Source organism: Ochotona princeps, chromosome 7 (genome assembly GCF_030435755.1).
Source record: "Ochotona princeps isolate mOchPri1 chromosome 7, mOchPri1.hap1, whole genome shotgun sequence".
NCBI lineage: Eukaryota > Metazoa > Chordata > Mammalia > Lagomorpha > Ochotonidae > Ochotona > Ochotona princeps.
The window spans coordinates 72,555,065-72,567,726 of NC_080838.1; the positions used below are offsets into that span (position 1 = coordinate 72,555,065).

Genomic DNA, 12,662 nt, shown 5'->3' on the forward strand with positions numbered 1-12,662 from the left:
CAAATCTTCCCCCAACACTGTTCTACAAAACCATTTCAGGGGGCACAGTAGGTGTGATGTGTTAACAAACAAGAAAATTAGATTGCAAATCTGCTTTGAGTCAGAGACCAGAAAAATAAGCTTACAGACAAGAATATAAAGCCTTTGTGACTAAAGCCCAACACTCAGTTCTGTCAATCACACAGACAGATGCAATATATAAAGTGCTGGAACTTAGCATAGATGAAGTTTCCAGAAGGGACTATTTGTTGGACATTCAGGTGTGAATAAAATGAATGTTTAATTTTAGGAAATGTAAATTTGATTTTGAAGTTCTGTCCAACCAAATGTTAAAAACAAGTTCACCATTTCAGAAGTTATGACTGTGAAGGCCTTGTGTCCTTCATGGTGTTGCTGGCTGGACAAGGGGTGTTCAGGTCTCAGACGCTAAGGCCCATTGCGTCATCTCGGGTGATCCACCTCCCCCTGCGAGGTCTTGGAGACTTCCTCACTCTCATTCTCACTGCCGTCTCGGAGTGCTGATTCTTCCTGATACTTGTGCTTTGCAAGGGTGCTTACTCATTTCTGTGCACACACACACACACACACACACAATTTGTTGAATGCAGGAAATGCATCTGCTTTGATCGCAAACACATTTGGAATATTAGCACAGAACTCAACATAAAAGAAGCACCTGCAGTTTTTCAAATACTGCCATCTAACTGTGTAAGTTAGGTCAATTCTTTGGTAGTAAGTAGGAAACAAAAGAGGTATTTAATAATGTGGCAGAACACTGCGGAATCTGAAACCATTCCTTTTCCGTGAGTTTCATGGTCGAATTGAAAAGAAAGTTAGTGTGCTTAGACTTTTTATCAGAGCAGAATTTCACAGGGTACGAGACCTTCTCAATAAGTATATCTACTCTTAGTTTTAAATCTCTGGAGTGTACTTTATGAAGGGTTGCAGATGACAATGGAAAGAGTCCTAGATTGAGCTCAACAACCCCATAACCCGCACACTGGCCAGGGCACCAGAGGAGAGAGCCTTGCAGGATGGCAGAAATTTTCTGCCTCGGTTCCTGCTTTCTGTGCTTTGCGTTTTTTTTTTTTTTTTAAGATTTTATTATTATTGGAAAGCCAGATATACAGAGAGGAGGAGAGAGAGAGGAAGATCTTACATCCGATGATTCACTCCCCAAGTGAGCCGCAATGGGCTGGTGCGCGCCGATCCGAAGCCAGGAACCAGGAACCTCTTCCTGGTCTCCCACGCGGGTGCAGGGTCCCAAGTGCTTTGGGGTTTTTTAAAGCATTAATTTATTCATTTGAAAGGCAGAGTTAGGGAAAAAAATAGAGGAGAGAAAGAGAAAGAGAAAGAGACAGAGAGAGAGAGAGAGAGAGAGAGAGAGAGAGAGAGAGAGAGAGACTTTTCCATGTGCATGGTTCATTCCCCAAATGTCTTCAATAGCCGAACCTGTGCTAGGTCAAAGCCAGGAACCTGGAGCTTCATCCAGACCTCCCAAATGAGTGGAACAGTTCACATATTTGGATCATTTCCCACTACCTTTCCAGTTGCATCAGCAGGGAGCTGGATTGAAAGTGCAACAGCTGGCACTTTAAGCAGTGATGATATGGGGTGTTGGTATTGTAGGTGGTAGCTTAGCTCACTGAACCACAAAAACCAGCCTATAGTTTCTCTTTTGCAAAATGACAATAACCACAGTGGAACTTCATTCTTAGGAAGCTATAAGGATTCCCCAAAAAAGAATAAGTACAAATAAATTAATCTAATTTCAAAATTGACTACTTTATCTCTTACGGAAAATAACTGGAAAGCTCAATCAATCATGCAGTCCACAAAGATGAGTACTGCACAAGTGCTTGTGGGCAACAGAAAACAAGTCATGCAGAAAATCTTAACCTGCTAAAATTATTTTTTGTAAGATTGAAACTCTGAATCTAGCTTTCAGAGATGGCAAAATGCAAGCCTGAGAAACTGCTGGCTATGTAGAATCTAAAATATGCATTTCATAGTTCTTCCATTGTTATCAATTATCTATAGCTATATATGTATATAAAGAGCATGGGGGAGGGCGGCACGATAGTGTAGCAGTAAAGTCCTCGCCTTGAACGCTCCAGGATCCCATATGGGCGCTGGTTCTAATCCCAGCAGCCCCACTTCCCATCCAGCTCCCTGCTTGTGGCCTGGGAATGCAGTCGAGGACGGCCCAAAGCCTTGGGACCCTGCACCCACGTGGGAGACCCAGAGAAGGCTCCTGGCATCAGATTAGATCAACTCCAGCCGTTGTGGTCACTTGGGGAGTGAACCATCGGACGGAAGATCCTCCTCTTTGTCTCTCCTCTCTATATATCCGGCTTTCCATTAAAAATAAATAAATCTTAAAAAAGGAGCAGGGAAAAATGGTTCCCTCACAATGTTTTCTCAGAACTGATTCAGCTTTCTTTGTCTTACAAGAGAGGCATCTTTTGTATAATATTCACATAACAAATATAGCATTGTAGAAGTTATTCAATAATTTCTGCATGGACAGAGCTTATAATTAAGCTAAAAATACCTGACAATTAACCACAACTCCAGTCTTCTTCCTCTCGTCCTTGGTTTACCAAGAATTTCACTAAAATATAACTGACTAGATAATCAAATGGCTGCAAGAAAAGCCTTTCACCTCAAGAACTAATAAATCCACTCCTCAACAGACTTGACTTAATATTACTGTGAGAATATAATAATCAAATAAGTTTTTTTCTTAGTATCTGGTACTCAGTAAATGATTAGTTGTCATTATTGCTCATCTCTTTATTCAGCAAATATTTTTAAGAGCCCATTAACTTCAGGAAATAAAGAGACCATCCTCATAGGACTATTATTCTAATTGAGGTGAGAAAGATGATGACCTGATAAGTAAATTATTATAAGTAATATCAAACAATAAGAACAAGTAACATCGAAGAAAGCAGAAACAGGTAACATCGAGCAATGAGAAACCACATACGGAGATGAGAGAGTGGGAAACTACTTCAGATTCTGTTGTCATAGGAAGTCAGAGGGGATGCTTTTTAAACTGAGCCCCAGTTGAAATGAGGAACTAACCATACAGGCCAGGGGAAGAGCATTCCTGGAAAACGGGGCTACTGGAACAAAATCGGAAGCATGAACACAGTGTCACAGTCAGAACGAGGAGTGTCAGGATGGTCCTTGAGGATGGTCAGGATGGTCTCACAGCTACAGCAGTTCAACATGACATCACAGATGTAAGCAGGGATTGTGCTATCTAGATTCAAGGAGGTCTGGGCTTCATGATCAAGCAAGTGATGAAAAGGCTGTTATTATTAGTGAAAATTATAAGGGGTTTACCATAAGCATAGTTCTCTGAAGAAGAAATTCATGTTCTTTAGGGTCTGATCTCAACAAAAGATAAGTTCATTTTAGGCTCACCAAAAGCACGCCAACTTCCATCTTAAGAAGACATGGGTCTGGACTGCCATTTGTATGCCTAGCCAACATAACAGATCATTCAATAACTCAGTTGCAGATTGTACTTTTCTGCATTTCACTTTATTAAAATTATATATCACACGGTTACCATCCTGTGGATGTACTGAGGGACTTTGATTTCAAAGGAAGCATCTCTAAGATTTGATTCCCTGCTTCTAAGATACTTCCAATGCCACTAACACTGACGTGCACACAAGTATACAAGGAGATAAGCTACAGACATGTAGTAAAGCATGTGTGATACTGGTCCTTGGCTTCTTCTACCATATTTTAATACAATGGCATGGCATTAATTAATTTGATGCAGTCCTCCTTCATGGCAAACATTGGTTTTCATTATGTCAAACATTTTATCAGGATTTTCCCAGAGTTCACATATTATCAGGAGAGCTTAAATTATATCTAAGCTTTATTTTTACCAAAAATGATTTATTTGTATACTTACGTATTTGGTTGAAAGAGTTTTGTTTATTTAAATAATATTGCGGAGAGAGAGAGAGAAACACACACACACGTACTGAGAGAGAGAAATAAGGAGAGGAGGAGGAGAAAGAGAGAGAGAGAGATCCACTTCTGTTGTCCTTGAATGAAGAGGCTGAAGCCAGCAGCCAGGCACTCCATCCATGTCTCCCAAATGGACGTAGGGACCCAAGCACCTGGATCACCCCCTGTTGCTTTCCAGGGTATGGTAACAGGGAACTAGGTTGGAAATAGAGCAGCTGAGAGAAATACTGGAGTCTATACGGGACGTCGACATCCCCTATAGCAGCTTTACTGACATGTCCTGTCAGTCTCCAAGATCTCTCCTTTTTTTATAAGATTTACTCTATAGCTTTAATTTAATATACTATTACAGTTACTCCCAACCAGAAAAAAAAATCATGCAGATATCATATTTTAAATTATAATTCCATTTGTAATTAATCATCTTGTTTTTCTTTTCCAGATATCAGTGAAGTACAAGCAGAACACATTCTGAATAGCTGTAAGTTCAAGAATCTCACAGAAGTTTATAAATCTAAAAATCCACTAATTAAAAATGTCTACTGGAAATACTTGTTCTTTTCACAGAACGTTTCATCGATGATTTCTTTAACAATTTCATTTTGGTGAATTTTTCAAATTTGTGTTACTTTGTTAAAAGACATTTACTATAAAATGGAAACTGACATTTACACTGTAGCCCCGCACTGCTTGTAATGTCTGACAAGTATTTTTTAAAAGTGCAGATAATAATTTACTACAATAAATAGTGTAGAGATAAGAAGCCGAAAAATGTCATTTCTCTCTGAGGAAACTGCTACACACAACATGACTCAGAACATGAAAAAAAAAGATTTTTAAAGTAATGAGGAAGATGTTCTATAATTCTTTTAAAATGTTAGCAATCACTAAAACATGAATAATCACCTTTTACCATTACAAATAATTACTACTATATTCTGTGTAATGTTAATTTCCATGAATTTTAAGGTAGATCATAAATACTCCCATCCTTAACTATGTGCCAAATATACTTATACGTGAAGAAGTCTTTGAAAGTAAGCATTTGATTTCCTTTAAACAGGTTGTGGTATGGGAATGGACTATCCCTCCATGGAAAGAATTGCTGATGGTGAAATCGCAAAGAAAGCGGATTGGCCGTGGCAGGCCAGCCTGCAAATGGACGGTGTCCACTTTTGTGGAGCATCTTTGATCAGTGAAGAGTGGCTCATAACTGCTGCCCACTGCTTTGATACGTAAGTATTTAGTTGGGACTCACAGGATCATCAACCTCACTTCCTTTCTCACATTTATACACAAGAATTTTATCTCTCAATTACCAAAGAACAGTAGGAAAACTAGAGAGAGTGTCTTTAGCACGTAAGATATTTAGAAATGGTGAAATATAATAATGTCACTTAAATTTCTAAGCAATGAGGAAATATTCTGGATACAATACTAAATAAAAAGAAAGCATGAGGAAACCATAATAAAACAGTGCTCAAATCTGACTTCTCTCTCTCTCTATCTGTCCTGATTGATAATTATGCATACATTCACATGAGTATATATATTTGCATACATATCTATGTGCATATGGATATGTGTGTCCAAGTTTTATGTATTGGTATTTTATTGGTATGTGTTAGTTTTGTAAAAAAAAAAAAAAAAAAAAAAAAAAAAAAAAAAAAAAAAAAAAAAACAGTAAGTGGCAAAGAAAGATACTTTCTTTAAAAAGTACACAGAGTCCCATTGAGAATAACAGGAAATACTATGGAATAGGGGATTAATTATCATCTGAATGAAAGCAAAGCTGCCATAGGGTTGGGTAGCTTCAGGGTCAAATGCCCTGTCCCACCTGAACTTGCCTGGCCTCAGTGCTTGGCTCAGATTCCAACTCCCCAACAAGGAGAGCCTGGGTGGCAGTAGGGGTGATTTAATAGCTGGGCTCTTACATGGGACACCTGGGTTGAATTCCTGGACCATGGTTCCAGTGCCAGCACAGCCCCATTTCAGGCACTTATGACATGAGCCAATAGCTGAGATGTGTGTGTGTGTGTGTGTGTGTGTGTGTGTGCGCGCGCGCACGTGCACAGCTGTGTCTTTCAGTCTTTGCCTCTCAATTAAAAATAAAATAATAAAAAGAAGATAGGACCTCATCAATGATCCATCACCTTAAATAGTTTGCCCTTCTCCCACACTTGTACCCCATGCCCATCCAGTCTTGGGCAACCACAGATTAGGAATGAACCAACTGTGCTCCTTTTAATCTGTGATTAGTTACAAAAATCCCAAACTATGGATGGCTAGTTTTGGAACAACCTTAAGCCCTCCACTGATGAGAAGAAATGTGCAATCAATTATTGTTCATGAAAATTATGCTGCCCACAAGCATGAAGATGACATCGCTGTGGTGAAGCTCTCTACTCCCGTTCTATATTCCGAAGAAGTACACAGAGTCTGTCTCCCAGATGCTGCCTTTGAAGTCTTGCCCAAGAATAAAGTGTTTGTCACCGGATGGGGAGCATTAAAAGCAAACGGTGAGTATCAAAGCAATGGACACATTCATTTGAACGGTGAATAAGATAAAATACAAACTCAGAATAGGGAAAGCACAAGATGAAATCTGGAAATACCATGACAAATATGACCGAACAAAGGAAAAAGCAATATGTTGAATACCAAAAGCTTCCTTTTTACTATTACCACATACTTAAACTTATTTTCTTGACACTAGATTCTTTTGCAAATGTACTAGAACAGTTTTTAAATTATTAAAACATGTTTTCCCTTTTCATTTTCCATCATTTACATCTAAGACTCTGCTATGGCTTGCTAATTCACAAAGTATATGGCTTGCAAGAACCAGTAGTAACATGCTTTGCTAACACAACATGCAAGTAAATAGAAGTTACTTTGACCAAGTAACCTGAATGGCTGGGTTTTACCTGGTGCTGAATATTACACTGGGTCCTTTATAATTCATGTACATATGGAGTTGATCTTGAGCTTAAAATTCGTAAAGTCTACAAGTACAAAATTTCACCTCAGTTGATAATATACAATAAGCTACAAGGTCTAGGTATCAGTCTCTCGACACCAGGCCTTTAATTACTAGGCCTCATGATTGGACTTCTTCCATATAGTTTACTAAACTCTCACATTTTTCGTTTTAGTTCCACTTACCTCTTATAAAGTTGCGGTCATGTATTTGTTAAAAAGCATAGCTATAATCAACAGGGTCTTTATGAATATTTTTGTAAAAGTTAGTTTCTCTCCAATAGACATTCTAAAATTCTGATGCTGAATCCAATCCTTATGACCTAACAATACTTTTGTATCTCTGGGACATCTATATTCTTTAGGAAATAGTGATAGGAAGGGGAAACTGAATTCTTTGGTGTGTAAGTCTATTCTGATCACAGTAAAACGAAAAGCATCTAATACCTGAATAGCATCATTATACTTCCTTAAGAATCTAACTAAACTCAGCACACCCTACCCCCTAGAGTAATAATTTGGGAGTGATTTGAGGCTTTGTATCAATCATTCAAAGCCCTATAATGTACAGACTATTGTGAAATGAGGTATCTGCTCTAATAAATTACTGAAATGATGTTGTAAATTCATAGGCTGTCAGACTATGCTTTTCTTAGTAGATGTTTGATTATGGTATTTTTTCTGCATTATGAAATGAAGGTAAAGACCCCTCAGGCTTTCTAGTAACATTTTCTAAAGTTTATATAACTATATTCAGTCAGAATTCTTGTTATCTGAAAGTTTGAAACACAGAAAATTTCTACTCTAGATATTGTCTCTCTTGAACACCTAATAATGTAAAAAATTATTTATTACATCAGTAAGCACTTAATTGAGCTTCTAAATTATAAAATTTAAAGAAGAGCTAAGTATACTAGACCAATTGTTGAATAAAATTGGCATAAGGAAATTGTAAGTAGCTGTAATACACTTGATTAAAACTTGGAAACTTTAAATATATTAGATGCTGCAAAATCAATAGTATTAAATGCTGATGATGTAGTTTCACAAATATATGATTTAATTATTTCAAAATCTCTAAGGAGCAGTTGGCAAGACCGTCTGCTGCTAGGAGTTCTTATAAACACAATCTCTATTTTGTATAAAGGACTTATTTTACAAAAGAAACTATAAATTGAAAATGAGAACATAACATAAAATAATACAACATGCAATGAAGTAATATTATCACATAACAATGGATCATTAGGTGTGTGTTAATTAACACAAAATCGATTTCTTTCTTATACTCAGAATGTATCATATATTTTATTAGAGTTGCAGATAAGCATGATTTTGTTTCTCTAAAATTTTATTTTCACCATTGTGAGATTCACATGGCCTATGAGGTAGGTAGGTTTGTTTTCAACAAGACTTTTTTACTTATTTCAACATTTGTTATTTGATCTAATATTTGTTCTAGATGGCACATTAGGTTATTATTGGTATTCAAATCAGCATGATCTTTCCAATGAAGCAACAGGATTCCAGTGTACTGGTTACTTCTAGGTAGTATACCCTTGTTCAATTTTGCTTTTCTTAAAGGATTTCCCCATTCTGAAGACAGCTTTGTATTTCACAAAGGCATGAAAAAGTTTCCAAATAAAAGTATATTAGGTTGCGGTTGGTGAGCTGTAACGGAATCCGGATGCTGCGGAATCTGCTGGCTCTTCGTCAGATTACCCAGAGAACCAGAAGCACTGCTTCACGCAGGCATTTAAAAAATGAAGTTGCGGAGAAACAAAAGCTGTTTCAGGAGGATACTGGAATTCCATTGCATCTAAAGTGGGGGGGTCGCTGATGCCCTTCTGTATAGAGTCACCATGGTTCTTACAGTTGGTGGAGCAGCGTACACCATGTATCAGCTGGCCATGGCTTCATTTCCCAAGAAGCAGGATTGACCTGAGTCATTCCAGAAACCATTCAGTTCAGTTGCATTCAGCTCTCTGTGGACCAGTAACATGACAAATAAATCAGCTCTTCTTTGGGGATCAATATTTACTGACTGGTACTAACTGCCACCAATAAAGCAGTCTTTACCATGAAAAATAAAAGTAAATTAGGTTATCACAGATTCTTCCAGGTGATGTAAAATACTGCAGGTTTAAATATAACACTCTTTCCTACTTAGCTAAGTGGTTATGGCATGATGGTTAATCAAGTAAACTTCAGTTTGTTCAACTGAGGAAGAAAGCTTCTACATCAACTCTTTGTAGTTGCTGAAAAACCAACTGAGGTAATAAAAGGCACGGTAGATGGTAGACTGAGCACACTCAAGAAATGTAACTTGTTTCTGAATACTGTCAGGTCAGAATCTTCAAACTTTAAAATTCATGTTTTTTCACTGATTCATCCTTTGAAAGCCACAGCAATTTACCACTGTAGCAACAATGCAAATACTCTTCATCTATTTATCTCTTCCTTCTTTAGGTCCCTTTCCCAATGCTCTCCGACAAGTTGAGATAGAGATCATAAGCAATGATGTGTGTAATCAGGTTAAGGTGTATGGTGGTGCCGTTTCATCAGGAATGATATGTGCTGGATTCTTGACAGGAAGGCTAGATGCTTGTGAGGTAAGACTAGACTCAAATCCACAAAAATGACTCAAGTAAGAATGGCCTTGCTGATTATAGATGGATGTTGCTTCATGGGACTCCTAGAAATTAATTCATAGATGAGAAGTGAGCAGGAAGAACAAATGAAGAGCGTGGAAGAGATGGAAGCTATCCCCAGTTAATATCCTCTTGAACAGAACTATCTGTAAGAAGTGGCAGCAGACTACAAAACAGAACTCTGATTAGAGAAAAGTGTGGGAAGCATGCAGCAGAATCCAAGCCAAGCAGCCATGTAATTACTGCTTGAAGCAATAGTCAATACCAACACGTGGGAAGCTAATCCTTAGTAACTGCAAGTCACTGAGACAGAGCTGCAGAGAGTTCCATGACCAATAAATTCTCACCACACTGTGCTTAAACCTTTATCTTTACACAGTGTTCATCCAGACAGCATTACATCATTTAGACAAAAATGAATGACTTGATTATGTTTTAAAAAAGATTAATTTTTTTATCATTTGGAAAGACAAAGTTACAGAGAGGAGAGACAGAGTGGTCTGCCCACTGCTGGTTCACTCCCTAAATGGCCATAGCAACTGGAGCTGAGCTGATCTAAAGCCAGAAGCCAGGCACTTCCTCCATGTCTCCCACATGGGTTCAGAAGCCAAAGTACTTGACCATCCTCCAGTGCTTTTCCAGGCCACAAACAGGGAGCTGGTTGTGAAATGGACCAACCAGATACTTGCACCACAGGCAGTCAGAGGATTAACCTGCTCCACTTTGGCATTGGCCTTAGAATGAGCACGTTAAAGGTGGTATGATTGGTTATAGGCAAAATTACACTATTTAGGACAAAATCCAAAAAATGCATATTCTTGTATAGCAATATTCAAGTGTTACTTCACAAGCACATCAAAACTAACTGAAGAGGTAGCTAGTATGGTGGCATACAGAGTAATCCTCTGCTTGCAGAGCCAGCTTTCTAATTCCCTGCTTTTGATTTGGGAAAGTGACAGAGGATGGCTTAAGGCCTTGGGAGACCTGGAAGCAGTTCCTGGCTTCAAACCACATCAGTTCAGTTCTGGCCTTTGGATCCACTTGGGGAGTAAACCAGTGAATGGGAGACTTGGACTATGTTCACAGCTCTCAGACTCAATCCCAGCCCAGCCCTGGCATTCACACACCAGCACACAGAGGCGAGGACATCAGTGTGTGAGCAAAATCCTTACAATAGAAATTGTGCAGATTTCTTAGAGTGTCCTGTACCTATCTTCTTCCTCTCCAACTTATTATTGCATTAAAACAAAACGTCCAGTACATCTCCCTATCAAATTGTTTGAATGGACAATTTGACATTTTGATTCAAAGCATAGGTTTGATTAGAGCTGAGTCAGGAGAGGCTTCCTGGAGTTGGTGACGTTTTAGTTGCAACTTACACTCTATGCAAGAATTGGTTGTTTGGATTTAGCTCACTTTGCAGCACCTGTTTAGACAGAACAAAATCTTTTTCTGAATACTGAAACTTTGTTCACATCATCTTCTAACCAAAGGCACTAATAAGGTATAAGTAATAAACTTTATTATCATATTAATATTGTAATTATCATATGAATGAGTAAAGCTAAATTAGTTTCACATATTTTAGTTCAGATGATTGATTTATTAGATATCTGTATGCCAGGAAAGCGTTATTTCTACTGATCATGTTCTTTTCTCTTTTCCAGGGTGATTCCGGAGGACCTCTGGTGATTGCACGCAACAGAAACATCTGGTATCTCATTGGAATAGTGAGCTGGGGCATAGACTGTGGGAAGAAGAACAAACCTGGACTTTACACCAAAGTGACTCATTATCGAGACTGGATCAAATCTAAAACGAACATCTAGTGCCACAACTGCGTGCACAGCCCAACTGCAAATGTCCTGTGCATTCTCTAGCAGATTGTGTTTAGTGTGTATTGCCAAGTGTATTGTCGCCAAATTCAGGATGCAAAGAAATGTGGTCTGACAACTTTCTCTGAATAGCTAGAAGGCTGTGCTTTGCTGGCCAAGAGAACAGAAGGTTCTGCTAAGTATTTATTATCACGTCCTCATTCGTCTTCCGGTGCCTGTTACATTATAGAGGAGTTAGGCAATTTAATCAGACCAGGAGTTAAGTGACCTCTGCCTTTTCCTTCTCGGAGCATACTTCCCTGCCTGATGTTCCACCCTTCCTGTCTTCAACAGATAATCCTCATTGGATGCACCCATTAGATCAAGAAAATTAGTGTTGACCAAAGCCAATGTAAATGATACCATGCAGGTTTTAACTCCTCTAAATACTTACACTATGAGTATTTTGAAGTTACTAGTAACAGCAGAGCTGGAAATATTGTCTAGCACAGGATTTTTTTCCAAGCGATGTTGAAATGCTTCAAATGCTCATCAAGTTTCTTGGCTTTACGTGAAGTTGAGTGTAAAGTGACAGGGATTCAACTAGAATGGGTTACATTGAGCTCAATCTGTAAAAACAGGATATGTTCAATTCCTTGCAGAAGCCTACTTTTCACTGCCATTTCATGATCTCTTCATGAATTATTTAAACAGGTTTATTTTCAACCAACTTTAGAACAATTAGATCACCTTCAGAATTGGAAGTTGGTATAAATCAGATATTCCTAAACACTGTACAAGAGAAACCATTAGAAAAACAGATATCAATAAACAATCTCATAAAGGATTTTGTAAAGACCTTATGATGAAATATTCAAATTTAATTAACACTGGCAGGTATTTCTCACAGAATATTTATGTAAGTTCTTCATATAATTAAAAAGGCATATTTAGAATGGTTGAGTTATTCTAAAAATGTCATTTCCATATGCATTTCCTGAAATATTTTACATGATTATTAAAGAATAGTTAATAAAACTCAGATGTATTCTCCGCATCTGAATGTTTATTTGCTTCATTGCCACACAACAGACTCCTTGCTCTTGGCTTCAACAACTGGAAATTGAGGCCAGATGGGGGGAGGGATAAACCAGCAGATGGAAGATCTCTCTCATAAAAGAAAAAAAAATTAAAGAAATAAACAAGGAATTATGTCAAG

At 38.0% G+C, this 12,662-nt stretch overlaps 1 protein-coding gene and 1 pseudogene across 1 annotated transcript in view; both read left to right on the forward strand.

Annotated features, from left to right (window-relative positions):
• LOC101531115 (transmembrane protease serine 11G-like) overlaps positions 1-11,458 on the forward strand; it is a 43,844-nt gene extending 32,386 nt beyond the window's left edge. The window contains exons 6-10 of the mRNA XM_058666655.1: positions 4,442-4,480; positions 5,063-5,234; positions 6,259-6,518; positions 9,448-9,590; positions 11,297-11,458. Of these exons, the coding sequence (XP_058522638.1) occupies positions 4,442-4,480; positions 5,063-5,234; positions 6,259-6,518; positions 9,448-9,590; positions 11,297-11,458 (776 nt within the window). The remainder of the gene's footprint in view (positions 1-4,441; positions 4,481-5,062; positions 5,235-6,258; positions 6,519-9,447; positions 9,591-11,296) is intronic.
• Positions 8,658-8,918, forward strand: LOC101521411 (cytochrome c oxidase subunit 7A2, mitochondrial-like; annotated as a pseudogene).
• Positions 11,459-12,662: the final 1,204 nt, after the last annotated feature.